Source organism: Artemia franciscana, chromosome 2, assembly GCF_032884065.1.
Source record: "Artemia franciscana chromosome 2, ASM3288406v1, whole genome shotgun sequence".
In the NCBI taxonomy this organism is placed as follows: Eukaryota; Metazoa; Arthropoda; class Branchiopoda; order Anostraca; family Artemiidae; genus Artemia; species Artemia franciscana.
This window is the reverse complement of record NC_088864.1, coordinates 32,381,297-32,399,981: the sequence shown is the minus strand read 5'-3', so window position 1 is coordinate 32,399,981 and position 18,685 is coordinate 32,381,297. Positions and strand designations below refer to the sequence as shown.

The following is an 18,685-nucleotide window of genomic DNA, read 5'->3' as shown; positions in this document are numbered from 1 at the left end:
AACCATAATATCAGGTGGAAGAAATGACTTAATCCGGTGCAACATTGAAGACTGGCGGAGGATTAAGGAACGGGTGTGAGTTATATGCGGTTTAAAAGAAAGAAAACAAGATACACACCAAAAATTTCACCATAGTAGCTTGTGGTACAATATCGTTCCCAAAAGTCAGGGTGATTGGATCCTGTACGTTTCTCATACGGTAAGGGGTCCTGAAGTTGACAATGGCACTCTTTCGGCTGTTAAGAGCCATACCATTTGACCAGCACCAATCCTTTACTTTATCAAGAATACCTTGAGCTATAGAAGCGGCAGATGGCAGGTCCACTGCAGCAGTGGAAAAGTTACTGTCATCAGCAAAAAGAACAGGGTGAACATGGGGATGAAGACCATCGACAAGATCATTAATTTTAAATTAGAAACAAAAGTGGTCCAAGCACAGAGCCTTGTGGGACACCTTTCAATACAGGCAAAGTAGAGGAACAGATACGGTTAACTGAAACATACTGAGATCTTTCTGAGAGACAGGACCTAAACCATTCTAGTGGGACTCCATGCACTCCAAATAAAGATAGTTCAGACATAAGAACATTGTGGTCAACCATATCAAAGGCCTTTGAAAAGTCAAGAAATAGACTCAAAACACACAAGCCCTTGTCCAGATTAACACGCACAAACTCTGTTGCATCAGAAAGTGCATGCAAGGTAGAGAATGAGGGACGAAAACCATACTGATGGTTAGTGATGAGAGAGTTTCCAGCAGTCGAATTAGTACTAAATACAAATGAAGAGTCGACGATACACTACTTTTTCAACAACCTTTGAGATGACGGGAAGAAGAGAAATATGTCTGTAATTTGAAATTAGAGATGAATCACCTTTTTTATGCAAAGGTACAACAGTAGTAAGTTTAAATAAATGAGGGGAAATACCAGAAGAAAGAGAGAGGTTAGTTATGTGTGAGATGGGATGAGAAACAAACTGACTGATTTTTTTAAGAACATTATTACTCAAACCAAAACTATCAACTGAACAACTGCTTGGAAGTTGAGAAATAATACTAGAAATCTCAGTAGTACTACATGGGGAAAGGAAAAAAGTCTTCTCTGTCAAGGGAAAACAACTTACTCTACTTGGGGGTGGAATGAGAACTGAAGGAAGTGTGGTGAAATACGAGTTGAAGGCACTCGCTAAGGATTTTTTGTCCACAACAGATCCATCAGCATTCCTATAAAGACATGGGGAAGATTGTTCGAGTTTCTTGCGGGAGAGAGCTTCATTAATTACAGTCCAAACCTTGCGCAAATTCCCCTTACACTCATTAATTCGACGCGAAAAATACAGCTTTTTTGCTAAATGAACTGAAGAAGTGAGCACATTTTTGTAATGTTTATACTTCAGAAGATCTTCCTGTGTCCTACTTTTACATGCAGCCTTGAACAAAGACGCCTTCATATGGGGTGCATTGATCAGACCTCTAGACATCCATGGGCATTTGGGTGTAAAACTCCTTGGCCTCTTTTATTATCCATACCACATATTGCGTAATAGAGAATGAAACGTCACTTCACTAATAATACTACTTTCGTTTTCGACATTACCAAAATAATTAATTTCCGGTATATTTTATTAGCCAGTCTCCAGGTGCTGCAGTCGGGAGGTAGGGCTTTCGGTACCAAAAATTATCACAAAATTAAAAAAAAAAATTCGCAAAATAATGTGTATTTAGTTTTTACAAGTAATTTAAAAACCACAATTTGGCTTTACTTTGGTAAAAATAAGACCCCAGTTATTCGTCAAATACGTATGTATCACATACCATGTGACTGCGGCAATTATTATGGGGGCAGAACCCAAAAAATTTGGAAAAGCTCCTGCAAAAGCATGAGGATAATATAGCCAAGACTTTAATTTCTAATAGTGTTCCTATTTCTTTTGATTCTGCTGTAAGCAGTGATATTTTTGAAAACCCTAGCCGTTTAATACTTTTTGAAATCACCCTCCTCATTAGTAATGATTTTGGTATGAAACAAGTTTTTCAAGAGGCAATAGAAATTAAACTAGTGTTAAATAATAATGCTTCTTTAAATAGAAATTTGAGAGAATATTCACTCAAGGCATTGTAGGCAAATTTAACTAAAAATAATTTAACGGATCACATTGCGAAGCCAAATGAACGTGTATCAAAAAGACCTTTTAGGTTTTGCTGCCAAAAAAGAAAGAATCGCATTGAAAACATTATCGAGGTTTTTTTTTTTATTTGAATGAATTGCCTTGTCTTTTTGTTTTTTAGTCCATGTTGAACTTTCTTTAAGTTATTATGCCTGGACTGGTTCATTTTTTGCTATTTTTAATGGTCCAGTATATTATTGTAAGTCTTATTTTGTATTTATATCTGACTTGCTGATGATGACTGTTAGAAATAGAACAGAAATATTCGTTTAATACTACTGCTAACAACTCAATGCAGCACCAAGCCGCCTGGGGCCAACACAGCTACGCAAGATCCTCCTCCATCTCAATATGTTCAATGCCTTCCTCTATACACCCTCCCAGGAAGTACTCATTGCCCATAAATCTTCCATTATGACATCCTCCCGCTCTTAGCAGCCGTGAACTGCATTTCGTTTGGCCCTAGATAGTTGGCCAGAAACGACAATCTTTGGCAATCTGTCATCCTTCATTTAGATTCTGTCCTAGCCATCTAAAATTTTCCCTCATTATAGCCCTAGAAAGTGGGGTTGAACTACACTTTTCGCACAGCCTACTATTGTAGATATGGTCAGTCATTGTGGTACCTGAAACAATCCGTAGGCAATTTTTCTAGAAAACATCTGGCAAATCTTCCTGTTTTGCAGATCGCCCAGGCTTCAGGATCATATTTGACCACTGTCATTGCAGAAGCTTCCGATATTCTAATTTTGGTTTGCAGACTTATCTTTCTATTCTTCCAAAATTTTTCAACTGTGAAAAAATACCCTGGACCTTGGCCGTTCTACTTTTAACATCATCACTGCACCCCCCCGTCTTTACTAATAATACTAACTATGCAAGGGAAGTTGTATGCTGGATCGATCTTCTCGTTAGCCAACATCACCTTTACATCTTTGCTTACTCCTAGCCTTAACGACTTAGTCATCTTAACATTAATTTTCAAACCTATTCTCGCACCTTGAAGTCGCATAACCTCTAAAAATTCATTCATTTTGCTAACACCTTCATTTAGGGTGCTTAAATGATCAGCATAATCTAAATCGAGAAGATTTCTACTTCCCCATTTGATTCCGTGTTTTCCAATTGCCTATGCTTTGTTCCTTAAGACGAACTCCATCAAAATGATCCGTACAAATGGAAATAGAACGCAACCCTGCTTAACTCCTGATTTAATAAGAAATCAGTTACTAACCTCATTTCCTACCTTAACCGCAGCAATGTTATTCTCATACATAGCGCTAATCACTTTAATGTATTTGTCTGGTATACCATACTAGGATAAGTTCTTTGCTAAAGCTCTTCAGTCAGCTGAATCAAACACTTGCTCATAATCTATAAAATTTGAGGACTAAGGCGTTTGGTAACTCAGGCACTTCTCAATTATTAATCTAAGAGTGAAAGTTTGGTTATCACATCCTCTTCCCTTCCTAAAACCATACTTCTAAAACTGCAATGCTCTTCTCTTAAAACTTTATCTACACCATATTTAAGTCTAAAAGGTATGATCATACTAAGTAATTTGCTACCTATAGAAACCAGGTTGATGCCTCTATAATTACCAAACTTACTCTTACCTCCTTTCTTATACAGGGGTTTAATCAGAGTTTTCCCAAAATTGCAGGATACTTCCCTCTTTTCATTGATTCAATCTTCATTAACTATTTCTAACCCCATCTTAGGCAAGCGCTGTCCTCAAACAATGCCTCATCGTTTTACTTTTTGTCAAACAGTTCGTGGTAACGAACTGTAGTAAGGAGCGACCCGGCTCAATAGTAACCAAAACTCTAAAAAATGGAATTTTGATACCAATAGCTACATCAAAAGAATCGCATTTTAATGCTGGTTTTAAATATATAAGTTTCATCAAGTTTAGTCTTACCCAACAAAAGTTACGAGCCTGAGAAAATTTGCGTTATTTTAGAAAATAGGGGGAAACGCCCCCTAAAAGTCATAGAATCTTAACGAAAATCACACCATCAGATTCAGCGTATCAGAGAACCCTACTGTAGAAGTTTCGAGCTCCTATCTACAAAAATGTGGAATTTTGCATTTTTTGCCAGAAGGCAGATCACGGATGCGTGTTTATTTGTTTTTTTTTGTTTTTTTTGTTTTTTTTTTTGTTTTTTTTGTTTTTTTTTCCCAGGGGTGATCGTATCGACCCAGTTGTCCTAGAATGTTGCAAGAGGGCTCATTCTAACGGAAATGAAAAGTTCTAGTGCCCTTTTTAAGTGACAAAAAAAATTGGAGGGCACCTAGGCCCCCTCCCACGCTAATTATTTTCCCAAAGTCAACGGATCAAAATTCTGAGAAAGCCATTTTATTCAGCATAGTCGAAAAACCTTATAACTATGTCTTTGGGGACGATTTACTCCCCCACAGTCCCCGTGGGAGGGGCAACAAGTTACAAACTTTGACCTGTGCTTACATATAGTAATGGTTATTGGGAAGTATACAGGCGTTTTCAGGAGGATTTTTTTGGTTTGGGGGAGGGGTTGAGAAGAGGGGGATATGCTGGGGGAACTTTCCTTCGAGAATTTGTAATGGGAGAAGAAAATTTCCATGAAGGGAGTGCAGGATTTATTAGCATTATTTAAAAAAAAAAACAATTAAAAAATAAAAGTGAAAAAGCTTTTTCAGCTGGAAGTAAGGAACAGCAGTAAAACTTAAAACAAACAGAAATTATTACCCATATGAGGGGCTCACCTCCTTCTAATACCTCGCTCTTTACGCTAAAGTATTTTCGGTAATTTCAACTACTTATTCTACGGCTTTTGTGATTCAGGGGGTCATTCTTAATGAATTGGGATAAAATTTAAGCTTTAGTGTAAAGAGCGAGGTACTGACGATGGGGCGAATCCCCTCATATATGTAATAAAAACATGAGAATACAAAAGTTCTTTACGTAAGCTAATTTATAAGTTACGTAAATCTTTTACCAATAAAAAGATTCGTAAAAAATTAAAAGTTCTAGTTGCCTTTATTATTAACCAAAAAATCGGGGGGCAACTAGGCTTCGTCCCCCGCTCTTTTTTTCTCAAAATTATGAGAAAGCCATTGAGCCAAAAAAAAAAAAAATATGCAAATTTCGTTTTGATTATTCCTCTGCGGAGAGCCAAAATCAAAACATGCATTGATTCAAAAACGTTCAGAAATTAAATAAAAAAAAACAAGTTTTTTCAACTGAAAGTAAGGAGTGACATCAAAACTTAAAACGCACAGAAATTACTTCGTATATGAAAGAGGCTGCTTCCTGATCAACGCCCCGCTCTTTACGCTAAAGTTTTTTACTGTTTTAGAAAGAAGAATTGAGAGAAAGAGTCAAACTTTAACGTAAAGAGCGGGGCGTCGATGAGGAAGCAGCCTCTTTCATATACGAAGTAATTTCTGTGCGTTTTAAGTTTTGATGTCACTCCTTACTTTCAGTTGAAAAAACTTGTTTTTTTTATTTAATTATTTGTAGGGCCTACATCGCTCGCATGATGTAATTATTCCGCCATTTTAAATCCAATTTTTTGTTTTTTTCTAGTTTATATTTTTTGGGGCTTTATTAGAGGATTTTTTCATCGTAGGCTTAGAATTTTTTATAATCGCACACATTTTCAATAGTTATTCACTTTATGCTGGACACACAAACAGACAAAGTTGTGCACACAAACAAGCAAAGTTGTCTTGGCTTCGCCGTGTTTTTCTCTATTAAGAAAGCCACTTCGTAGGCTTTTTGTCACCCGCACCTGCTCACTACCGCAGGGCCGTCGGGTCCTTGCCAAGCTTTTAAACTTTTAATCACAACTTCACATTTCCATTTTTTCCATCCTATTATATATAGAGCCGTCCTGGCCAAGTGGGTTGGTGCGCTGGATTCAGGATCCTTTGCCTGAGAGGACGCGTGTTCGAATCCCAGTGTACCCAATTGTTCAGTTTGGGATGGGGGTCAGTGGCGTGACTTTGTAAGCTTAGCCAGAGTCGAACCAGCTCTAATTGGGTACCTGGAGAAATCTGGGGAAGGTAAACAGGAAGGGTGTGCGAAAGCACAGGATGGCTGCCCCCCCCCCCCAATGCACTTCCTGGCTGAAGGGCCAAGGAACGGAGATTAGCACCGCCGGTAGGGACTGCAAAGTCTAATGCCGTATCCTTTACCTTTTTTATTATGTATGGTATGATCAATGTATATATACATCGATGGTTGATGTATATGGCTATATTATTTCTTGAAAACGGCTCAATTGTTTAAGAAATGGTTCCAAAACAACGTGGCAAAACTGTTGTCAGTTTGAAAAATATCGGCCATCGTATGGGGATATAATCTAGGCATGCCAGTTCAAACACCTTATGCAAGTCATCCGCATCTAAAACGACTTGAATTAGTGCAACATTGTAGAAAACGTGGTTTAACTAACTAGATAAACCAAATTCTTAACTGTAAAAGTTAGGGAATCTACTGCGTCATTTGCGCTTTACTGAAAGCGAATTGTATTACAAATGTTTGCTTTTGTGTTTATTAAAACACGGAAAATAAAATGAAACTCATAGTGAAATAGAATCTTAAACTGATGAGCTTTCAGCAATTAAAATCATTATATAACAAATGTTCTGTTTAATTTTATTAGTTCTTACCAAGACCGTTCAAAACACATATAGTTTCTACTAAAAACAAGAGTTTGGCTACTGCCCGCTTTCCTAACTGTAAGAGTCTAAAGCCTACTGCGTAGTTGGTGCTTTACTGAAAACGAATTGTATTACAAATATTTTTTTTTGTTCTTGTTACAACATTAAAAATCAAATAAAATTGCACTAAAATACAATCCTGAACTGATGGGCTTTCAGCAATTACTATTATATATACCAAATTTTCATTTTAATTTGTTAGTTCTTTCCAGGACTGTTCAACAAGCATATAGTTTTCAGTAAAGGGCCAATGGCGGAGTACGCTTTATACTTTTACAGTTAGAGAAGCAGACAGTAGCCATACTCTTGTGTGTAGTAACTTTCGTCCATTTTAAACTTTATTTGCATACTCAATTTAAATTTTATTTGTTTTAAGCTTTATTTATTCACTTATGTTTGTACCTGTGGCATGCTAATTGGCTATGATTGTTTATTTAATTTCTGTTCGTTTTGGGTTTCAATTATTTTTTAATAGTAATTTCTGTCGCTTTGAGTTTGAATTTTTTTTAAATAAATAATAATAAAACATTGAAGCCTTATGGCCTTTACTATAGGCAACGCTATAGATTTTCTTTTTTCTGATTTTTCTTTTACACTAAAAACAAGTAGAACTAATAAAGCTAGAAACGCATAAATCTGTGCAGGATAATTTTGGAACCATGAGAATGGGAATGGACATAGACAGTGTAATAACAGAAACAAAAATAAAACCACGAAACCAAAATTTTGCAGTCAGGGTAACAAACTTGCGACTGAATGAGCGAGATGACGACTATTGCGAGGGAAGTGAGTGGAAAGAGGTGACCTCAGGCTATACTTGTGAGGACAAAAAAAAACCGAGCTTGTTCGCAAGGGACGGATCCCAGAGCTGTCAACCGAGACGAGAAGAGAAAGACGATAAAAGTCCTGCCAAGCGGGTTATTTGATAGCCCTTTTGTCTGTATATACATCTATCTGTGGATTCTTTTTATTTATAAAATCAAGAGTGTGTGTGCGTGTGTCTTTCGTTTGTGTGTTTTATTTTTTATGTCTGTGTCTTCGTTTGATGTATATTTGTTTCTTGTTCTTGTATTTCCGTGATTTTCTTCTTGTTTTTTCTTGTGAATAACTTCGTTTGTTTGGTTGTTGCTGCTTCAAAATGTGGCATTCAGCCCTAAACATCCATGCAATGCAAACAACCTGAACGCTTAGTATATACCTTAGTTTAGAACGCTTAGTGTGTTACCTAAAAAAAGTGAAATCTAAATATTCGAAATATGTCCGATTTTCAACAAAGTAGAAAAGGCGCGACAACCTTTAACATTAAGAGGAAGGAACAGTTTTTGAATTGAAGTTTCGATTTCCATCATTTTCTTTCAATTAATTGGAGTATGGTAGATAGGATTACCAGGATCTCATTACAGTCAGGAGGTCAAATTTTCTATACAAACACTTAAGGGATCATCATGGCTTATTGCTAATTTTGTACTTCGGATATTTTGTTAAATCTAGATTAAGATATAAAAACAACTAGAAAGTTAATGCTGGACGTGGGTGAATCTTGACGAAGAGAAATTAATAATTATTTATATTGTGTCAGGTTGTTATTCACAATCATTTTCCATAAGGTTCATTATTAAATAGGAATCAAGTCTTTAAAAATTGCTTTCTAGATGTAAGATCACTGAAATCAAGTGAATGAAATTGAGTTAGTTTCCCATTTATGGTGTTTCAGTGACTGTTGATTCTGGTACTGGTTAAAGTGGAAGAGAATCAGTTGTTTATATAACACTCCAGCAGCTGTCAAACTTACTGCCTGTAAGTTTGAGTGTGTTGCAGCATCGTTATTTTGAAAAGTTAGTAAAATTGATCTGTTCCACTTTAACAAACCTTATATCCTAACAGAAGGGATCCTTTGGATTTGTGATACCCTCTCTCCTCTCCATAAGTCTCGAGGTTTTTACTATTCATCTGTAGTTTTTTTCTCCGTATAATTTGACTATTTTTGTGTGTTTTATCACCAACTTCAGTTTGGATCATCTTCAAGAAGTAGAAAGAATATCCAATCGATATTCACTGAAGCCTCGTGTTTTTTACAAATCCCTCTGTATCTTCCCTCTTTGATACTTTTTTTTTTACTTTTTCGATTGTCATTGGGAATTATTCTTCACTGCTTATTATGAAAGCATGATGTAAACATGAAATGCCGTCATAAGCCACCCAATGGCCTACATGAACCTTCCTTATTAATTAGAGACTTGTGAAATAATAGAAAAAAATCAAGCCAAATAGCAACTGAAAATTTTTTTTTTCAGTTTTTCCTGGAATTTTTGATCCAAAGCAGAAACATTATTTTAATTGATGACGCAAAGAAAAATCAGAGGTTTAAGTATTATTTTTTTGGGGGGGGGGGAAGTAACCCCAGGATGCTATCACCAAAATAAGTTTAGAAACCCTTTTTAGTTTTTTCGAGAAAATTTCTTATGCTTATTCATTACTGTGAAAAATCACCGCGAGCTTGAGATACAAAGAATAAATGTTTCTCTACTTATTAGTATTTTGTTATATATTGGGCTTTATTCTTTTATCTAGGGAGACCACGACCGGACTTCTTTTATCGATGTTTTCCTGACGGTATACAATATCCAAATATGAAATGCACTGGTGATCTGGAAATCATTAACGAAGGACGCAAAAGCTTTCCTAGTGGACATTCCTCTTGTAAGGTTTTTTCTTATTTAAAAGCCATATTATCTTATTGGCAGTGTAAAAACACAGTGATCAAAAGGACATACATATTAAAAAAGAAACTTGTATCTTTAAGTCCTTTGCCTGAGGACCCAACGAACAAAAAAAAATATTGGCTCCCCCAAAAATGGGTGATAAGTTTCTTCCAAATTGCTTGAAACTTCACCCGTAAGCTGCTGCATCAAGGGAATCCTATTTACACTTTTTTTTAGATTCAGGTGGAGGGGGAGACAGTGGTTTGCCTGAAAATTAGGTTCAAAAAAGAGCCAACAAACTTTTGTTTAGTAAAACTTTTATATTAATATAGCTATATTTGTAATATATGTGAAAATTCTCTTTTCTGCAGAATAGTGATTTTCTTTTGTTGTTTTTGATGTTTCAACAAATAAAAACCACTTTGTTGGAAATACACTTGGTTTTAAATCAAGTGCAAATGATGCTCTGGGCTTTAGAGGGCTTAGGAGAAGGGTAGCTCTACTCTTATTTGTTCAAATATCTACTCGTTTTAAGCTCGACCTATTTATTGATTCTAATGTCTGCTCTTTTCATAATTCATTCATAGTAATATCTGTTATCTTTATGTTTAAAGCGACTATTTAGTCATAGTTATTTTCCTATGTTTACATCGTCAGGTATAAAAAGGTATTTGATATGCTGCTATTTAATTATCTCATTTTGAAACCTCGAGGTTTTAAATATCTGTTGAACCTTCTTTTGAAATGGTTAACAGAGGGATTTGCAGGAATAACATCCCCAGGAAGATCGTTCAAAATGAAAGTGCAACGCTGGATGAAGCTCTTCCTCAAGTACTCAATTCTTGGCGTGTCCTTCTTTAGATATTTAGACCGAGCTGTCTGCCTTCGCGTCTGCCTTGTCGGTTGGACAAAGGGGGAACAATGCAAGAGAGCTCGTTAGATGGAGGCGAATTCATGTACTTGTAGAAAACAGCCATGGACGCTACATCAAAGCTTTCATTTAGAGGATGAAGAGAGTCACGTGTAGAGACGCAGCCCACCTTGTTTGCCCTATTCTGGATCTTTGAAGTGGTGCTTACAGGGTTTCCAGGGCACCAGCATATAGTGGGCATCCATATTCAGCCGGCGCATAGGCCATATTTTCCCTATGCGCCATTCTTGGCTCTGTAGGATCTAAGGTCATATTCAGCTGTGGCTCTGATATAGGACTAGTAAAGCGGGATAATTGAGCTGGATGGAAGAAGGTTTTGCAGCGAAGAATAACTCCGAGCTTTCTTGCGCAGGAGGTTCACACCCAATTAAGGTGGCTATTCTAAGTGAGATCGGTGGAGAAAGGAATCCCCAGTAGACGAAAATCGTCGACTCTCTTTACAATTGCATTTTTGAAAATGAAACTCGGGTGTTCACGTGTCATCTTTGATCGGGTAATGACAAGCTCATTTCTTTTTGATGCATTAAAATTGATCATCCATTTATCAGACCACTTTTCTATTTTATAAAGATCCATCTATAGGGAAAGGGAGTCTTGTGTTGGTCTTTGTGTTTTGGGGTGGCTGAGTGTGTTATCGTTTCGTCGGCAAAGTGATGCAGAAGGCTTGCAAGGTTGTCTCCCATGTCATTTATGTAGATAAGAAAGAATGTAGGTCCCAGGACACTGCCCTGGGAACCCCTGCTTTCACTGAATATTCGCGGAAATAATTTCTTTTGGTTTTTGGTTTCATTTATGTATTCACACTAATTTCTGTTAGTTTTGCGTTTGAATTATTATATGACTTCATTTCTATTTGATTTAGGTTTTAATATAGCTTTTTGCTCTACTAAAAAATAATTTTTCTTGCAAGACTTTTTTATGAATTACTTACTTTCCTCATGCTGGGGTAGTGTTGAGAGCGTCGTCAGCCTTCTCCACGAGGGGCGGTCAGCAAGGGCCTCTGCATCAGACCACAAAATTCCAGTCTGATCCAAGAACTTCCCGAGGCTGTCACTCCACCGGAACTTGGGCCTTCCTCTTGGACGTTTCTAGCCACTACTGATTGGTTCGAAGTTGTAAAGACTTCGAGCCGTAGTATCGACAGGCAGTCATAAAGGATGTTCGAACTAGCAAAGTGTTCGCTGGGCAACCTGGTGTGACAAGGGCGAATAGGAAGTCATACTTTGTTGGTGACCATTGCCGAAAAAGTCTGTCCATCAGATTCCCTCAATTATCCGAAGCCACTTAGATTGAAGAGTGTCGAGACAGCACTGGACAGCTACAGTTTCAGGCATAGTTTCAGCTCCGTCCAGCAAGATTTAATGGACTGACGCTCCGAGAATCTTCGTTTTGGTGGCTCGATTGATCATCGCCTTCTTTCAAACATAGCTTTGTCTACCGAAGACGGCAGAGGTCATGGCTGCGTGGCCATCAACTTCATGATCGATGCACCTGTCCAATGATATCAAAGAACCAAAATAAGTGAACAATTAGCTACCGATCCCACAAAAAAGTTTGTTCAGAAAGTCCAAAAAGAGCTTTCTTATCTATAAGGAAACAGTGAGATCACAAATCAATTGTACAAAAGATTTTATCAACGTGGCTGTACATCTCCATGTCTGTATGGCCTCCCTAAAATTCATAAGCCCGGTAATCCATTTTGACTAATTGTTTCCTCATTTAATTTACCTACAGCAAAAATAGGGAGATTCTTACCAGTTACTTTTCCCGCCACTAATTCAGGTTCAAAAATTCTACGTTAAAAATTCCGCTGATCTTGTTCTGGAAATAAAGCAAGTTTCGTAAAACCAAATACAAGAATTGGCAGTTTGAAGCGGACTCAATGTATATCAGTTATGATCCCCTAAAGGCTAAACTCATTTTGGGAGCATAAACTTAATTCTAACCCATCTATATCAGAAAATTCTACTCTTTCGAATCTGATACCTCTTTCATTCACAACCCTTTGCAGTAGAACTTCCTTTTATTTCCATTATAGAAACATTTTTATAGACAGAAATGTGGGCTTCCAATTGGCGCCCCCTTTCACCAGTAGAAGCTGGTATCTTCATGGAAAGTCTTGAAAAAAGGGCTATTTTGTAAAGTCTTCATAAACCTGAATTTTGAGTTCGTTCTAAAGAAGATATTTTTTATCCATGGGATCACGGTGGTCTCTGGGGTCTTTCTTTCACTTGCTTAACTCCTTGGATCCAGAACTTAAATTTACTCAAGAACAGTTGCAGATAGGCGGCTTTGTTTCTTGGATGATCTGATGCACCATAATGACACATGTTTTGAGTTTGGGGTCTATAGAATACCTACACAAAGTGACTGTTACTTAAATTTTCTTCTAATCATTTTCCTGCAGTGAAAAGAGGAGTGGTCACTTCTCTAGTTGATAGAGCATTGCAAGTTTGTTCACCACGTTCCTTGTATTCAGAGCTCACCATCTTAGAGATGTCTTATTTGGGAATGGTTATCCAGTTAGGTTTATAAATTCTGGGATTGGAAAACGTATGCAAAAATTTTCAAATAGTGACACAGATAACACAAATCAAAAGGAAAATACAGTTTTTCTTGGTCTCCCTTACGTAAAAAGAGTTTCAGAACACATTTCCAAAAGATCCAAGGAAGAATAATATTTGTACTTATTATTGACCCGGTAAAACTATCAGTTCTAAAGTTTATCTGGGTAAAAATCTCGAAAGGGGAATACTCCTGTGTTTACAGCCCATGCTCTTGTGGTCTTTGGTACATAGGGGGGACGGATTAACGGCTTACAGATAAAATGACTCAGCACTCTAATTCAATTTATAATACTCTCAAAAAGTGGAAAAATTAGAAAATTTTGACTCTACCTTTGCAGAACACATTTATGACCAGTTGGACCATACTATTTTAGTAACCAAGCTTGTTTAATTTCACATGACGAAGTTATTGTCTATAGTTTTAGGGAGGCCATGATTTAGGTCTAGCTTTTAACAGAGATTCTGAGTATTTAAAAATATTTCGGTTTTCTCAAAAGAGAACAATTCTTCAATCATCATTGAAACAAAAGTTGAATCTCCTTCGCATTCAAATAGCGAAACGCACCATTAACCAATCAGCTCTCAATGGGTTTGTACAAGGAATGTAATTATTATTTATGCAAAATCTACGCTCTAAATTTGTAAAAAATGAAGTCGCTTGTTTGAATAAAATGATTTAGTTTTCATGCCTTCCTATGTATGCATTTCCATTTAGTTTCATTCTGCTCAATGTGGTTTGTTGCCCTTCATCTCTCTGCAAAACTAAGGACATTTTCAAATGGGTCTCATCAACAGCGTTGTGGTGGCATTCGTCTAGTTGCCACCCTCATTCCACCAATTGTTGCTCTTCTAATAGCTGTCAGTAGAACCTGTGACTACCATCATCATTGGCAAGGTAAGCTTTCTAATATGTAACTTAAATTTCAGGGATTTAATTTTATGAGTTAGAAATAGCTGTATTGCATTTACGCTGGTTGTTGATCTTGAAGTTTTCTTAGATTATAGTTTATATTTGCACTTTTTGCGTCACTTAAGTCAAGACAGAAAATCTACATTTTCCATCTGTGAATCTGTAGAAATTCTGATTTTAGAGTTGCGTGTAATACATTTCGAACGACAGGCTTATAGAGGGGCGCATCCAACTATTGTTATTTTATTTTTTTTTTTTTTTTTAGCACTGATGCTGCAAAAGCTTAGAGTGGTTGAGAAAAAAAAACACTGATTCTCTTTTAAGAAAGGTTGCTTTTTGTCTACCCATGCAGGCTCTCATATCGTCTGAAGAACAAACTACTTCTTCTTGTTATTGAATTAGACAAGAAGTTTTTTTTCCAGCCTCGCCAAGAAGGTAGTTATTTTAAGCTATTAAGACTTCAGACTTTTTTAGGCCTGAATGTTCTTAGTAACCTATTTTGCTACATGAAGTAATAGGTGTTTCTATCATCCTCACCACAAAAAATAATCACGTTTCTATTCCTCCTGGATATGCCTGATATTTGATTTCTCTGAAGTCTTTAAAATTGACACTCTCCTGTTCAACAAACTGTGTGGCTGAGTGTGATATATGCAGATTCCACACTTAATCTCAGCAAGTTTCTACTATCACCTATATTCAGCCGATTTCAAGACTTTGCATTATTCTATTTTAGTTATCAAATTATATTGTTTATTTCTGTGGTGAAACCAGACGATGGCACTGTAATTTTCTATTTTAATTATAAACATGTTAGTCAGTCAAATTATTCAGAAGGATATTCTGATTGACTGGTCTTCTCTAAGGTCAGGTCAATTGAGTATTGGTTTTGACTTAACATCTGTTCTGACGGACTAGATTCAGCTAATGCTAAGAACTACCACTCTGTGAATATTGGTATCATTAAAATAACAATATCACTAGATTTCCAGCGACATTTACTGATTCCGAAAATCTTCACAACAATTCATTAGTACGACAGTGTTTAATATTCACAACTTATGTGCAAAACGTTGATCAACTATCGGGCTATTTTGATATCTTTATGGAAGGTAATGACAACAATATCAGGAGGACAATCACAAACCAAAGGATTGAAACTTGTAACTGTGTCCTCCTCTATAACTGCGCTATAATTTCTCTAATTGTAAAGAAATTTTGTCGGTATGATCGCGAGAACTATTTTATAGCAGAGATAAAAAAAAACAAAGGTAAAGTTTTTTCTTCGTTTTATTTGCCACTTTGTAGGGAAAGGATCTTCACATCACATAAACTTGGGAGGAGACTCACTTGATAGTAAATATAAAGTTTTGGTGCCCTTTTTAAGGACCAAAAGTGATCATATAAGGATATTCAGTCTCATTGTGAAAATGAGCGAACCCCAGGCCACAGACTGACTTGGCCAAAAAGATCTTAATGCTAATTTGGTACAAAATTGGGCCAGATCTTGACTTACTGTTAAACATGCTCTGGAATTTTGTTGAAGCTCTGCAAAGTCGAGCCAAGTCTCAAATCTGCCCCGGAAAGAGTTAAGTCCACGCTACCGACATTTCTTTTCATAGCTCAAACAAGCTAAGTCCTAGCTGCGGACTGTCTGGATGCAAACACGAAGCTAGTCTAAGCTGTTAAATTTTGGTGATCTGGTGAAAAGACAACTTGGTTAAAAGCAAGCTAATTGGTGACTCAGTACAGCAACGAGCGAAGCCCTGGTTCAGCGCAGCAATAAGCCAAGTCCTGAATCTAGTAAAAGCGGGTTAAGTCTAGGGTGTGGACTGATTTGGGGCAAAAAATGAGCTTAGTTTTTATTCCGTGCAAAAACAAACTGAATTCAAACGATACAAAAAGTGCTAAGTACTGAGTCGGTGTAAAAATATTCAAGTCCAATCTCTAAAATTTTGGTGACACGGTGAGAAAAAAACTGAAGACATGAATAAGCGTAAAAATAAGTCCGAGTTGCGGACCGACTCAGTTCGTAATGGAAATATGGACATGTTGCACCTTGCTTGAACCATTCTCACATAAATAATTTGAATTTACGTTATTTGGAAACCAAAGTGGATCAATTGCTCCTCTACTCCTTCCCACTCTCTATATCCCAAACACCTTTCACAGCACCGCCCACTTTTTTGCAGAAAGTTGACATTCTGCACCTTGTATGAACTAAAATCATGCAAGTATTTGCAATTGATATAAGAGAAAGATTGAAGTAAGCCCGCGGCCCGTTCGGTTCCTTCCTCACTTCCAAATTTCTAACAGTAGTGTATATATTATTTGAACGAGAATTATGCAAATTTTCTCCATCGATATGATTAAAAAGTTCAGTATTAAAACATTTTTGTATTTATTCGTGTTAATAGATTCATAAGATCTTAACATCTAACTTCTTGGTTTCGTAAATTTGGTTGTAAATAACTTATGTTAGATACTATTAGATACTTTTATATTCACCATTTCTTTTAATTAGATATTTCCGTCGGCTCTTCAATCGGGATAATCGTCTCTTGGTTAAGCTATCGACTTTATTTTCCTTCTGTGACTTCAACCTCCGAGGCCGCAGTTTCCAAAAGGATACCAGAGAAGGTTGAATGGCGGTATAGAGATGTGTGACAATGTATTTTACTCTTAAGTTACAACGACGCGACTGTGGTAACTCAAAAAGCAGTATGCTCAACAATATTTGTTACAGAATAATGGAAAAATTGTTAAATGGGTTTCTAAGTTGTTTTTTTTTTCTAGCTAGTAACGAAAACTGTTTGTGCTAGAAAGATTATTTTAGACCTCCAAGATGTGGCAAAAAAAATTATGTCGAAAGCTACATTTCTCAGCCATTTGTGGGAGTGCGAATAAACCATGTTTTGGAAAAAAAACTTAAAAATATGTTAGGAGTCAAATAAGATTTAGAGTATAAACATAAGACAGCGTAAACACGCTGGACCAGTTGATAGAAGTTGCTTACTTTGAGGGGATGGGTTGTAAGTCTAAGTTTGAGAAAGCATGTCTCATAACGCTCTTTGAGTTAACGCAGTGGAGTGGGCCAAACCTTACATCTTTGAAGCTTTGTTTTTTTCCATTTGAGTTCTTGTTTTAATTGTCAAGGGGTTTTAATAAATTTATATTTCCTAAAGTGCCTCCTGAATTTTATTAGTGCTTACTTTTTCTCAATTCAGATTCTTTTTTTTTCGTTGAGCAATAAATAAGGAAACTAAGAATCAAGAGGTACAGATGCTATATTTTCTCGTCGCTTATTTATCTTTAAAATTTTGTGTATGCAGTGCTAGGTTAACGACCTAAGAGTTGCGCAAAGGATTAGTTTTTTTTTATGGAATACTCGGATCATGGGTGTTGATGGGAAACTGACAGTAGTGGTATCCTACGGACCTACCAATGATGCCCTTGACGAATCAAAAGACGGATTCTACAGAGCACTCAACTCCGTTGCCAAAGACATGACCTGGCACGACAAAGCATGTTTTCTATGACACTTCAATGCAAAAATCAGGAATGACCGATGGTTCTCTCTGCAAGTCCTCGAGCATGGCCTTGGCCAGTAATACGAAAACTGGGGCTTTCGAGTTTTAACGTCGATCTATAGTTTCATATGATATAATTATTGTTATCATTAGTACTAGTATAAATTGCATCTTATTAATAATTAAATAAAAAAAAAACAAGTTTTTTAACTGCAAGTAAGGAGCAACATTAAAACTTAAAACGAACAGAAATTGTTCCGTATATGACAGGGGTTGTCCCCTCTTTAACGCCTCGCTCTTTACGATTAAGTTTGACTTTTTGTCACAACTCTATTTTTTCAAACAATAAAATTTTTCAAACTCGTTATCAAGAACTGTTTGAAAGAAGCAGACTTAAAAAATCTTTAAGGTTAGTACGGGTTTCTGTTCTTATTAATGGCTGAACGTAAATTAAATATAAAAAAAAAGTACCGAAAGGGCGTTTAACCTTAACACAAATAATGATAACATTTGCTTTGTGGAGAAATTGCATTTGGTAGTAGATTAGGTCTGATGGTTCCCAGGCTATATCTATAATGCTGAACTGTGTTACAAATGTAACACGCTCGTGTTACATATGCTGAACGTGTTACAAATGTAACACGCTCGTAAGATAAATTTACTTTAAACATAATGTTTGTAATGGTCCTGAAAATTATTCCTTATTCGCTTTTTATATGGGCCGCTTTTTATGGTTCGCTTTTTATATATCTAAACACTAAATACAGGTCTTACAGTTTTATAAGTCTGAACTCTTTTTTTTTTTTTTAAAGAAAGGCTTGGAACTCACTTTCATAAGTGTCCCTGGGCCAAGAAAACCCTAAAGCAATAAGACGAAGTTATTTTGGGAACACTGACATTAGAAATGGGCCCAAGTTTTTCTTTTCGAATTGCTGGGAATTTATATCTATAAAATTCTGTAAAAAAGCTAAAATCTTGCAAAGAAAGAGGTCAGAAAAAAAGCAAAATTAGTTTCTACCGAATGGCTTGGATACGAATTCTGCAATTCTGCAAGGGAATCCCACTTGGAAACAAATTTTAGATGGAATATACGCCCCCCCCCAAAAAAAAATGGTCACAGTTATAGCTGAAAAAGGTGACATTTGGGAATGGTATGTGTTTTTTCTCGA

The 18,685-nt window shown here is 36.5% G+C and overlaps 1 protein-coding gene across 1 annotated transcript in view; it reads left to right on the top strand.

Moving 5' to 3' along the window:
• Positions 1–17,170, top strand: part of LOC136040236 (phospholipid phosphatase 5-like) — a 38,242-nt gene extending 21,072 nt beyond the window's left edge. The window contains exons 5-7 of the mRNA XM_065724441.1: positions 9,448–9,576; positions 13,792–13,971; positions 16,511–17,170. Coding sequence (XP_065580513.1) covers positions 9,448–9,576; positions 13,792–13,971; positions 16,511–16,653 — 452 coding nt within the window. The 3' untranslated portion in view covers positions 16,654–17,170. The remainder of the gene's footprint in view (positions 1–9,447; positions 9,577–13,791; positions 13,972–16,510) is intronic.
• Positions 17,171–18,685: the final 1,515 nt, after the last annotated feature.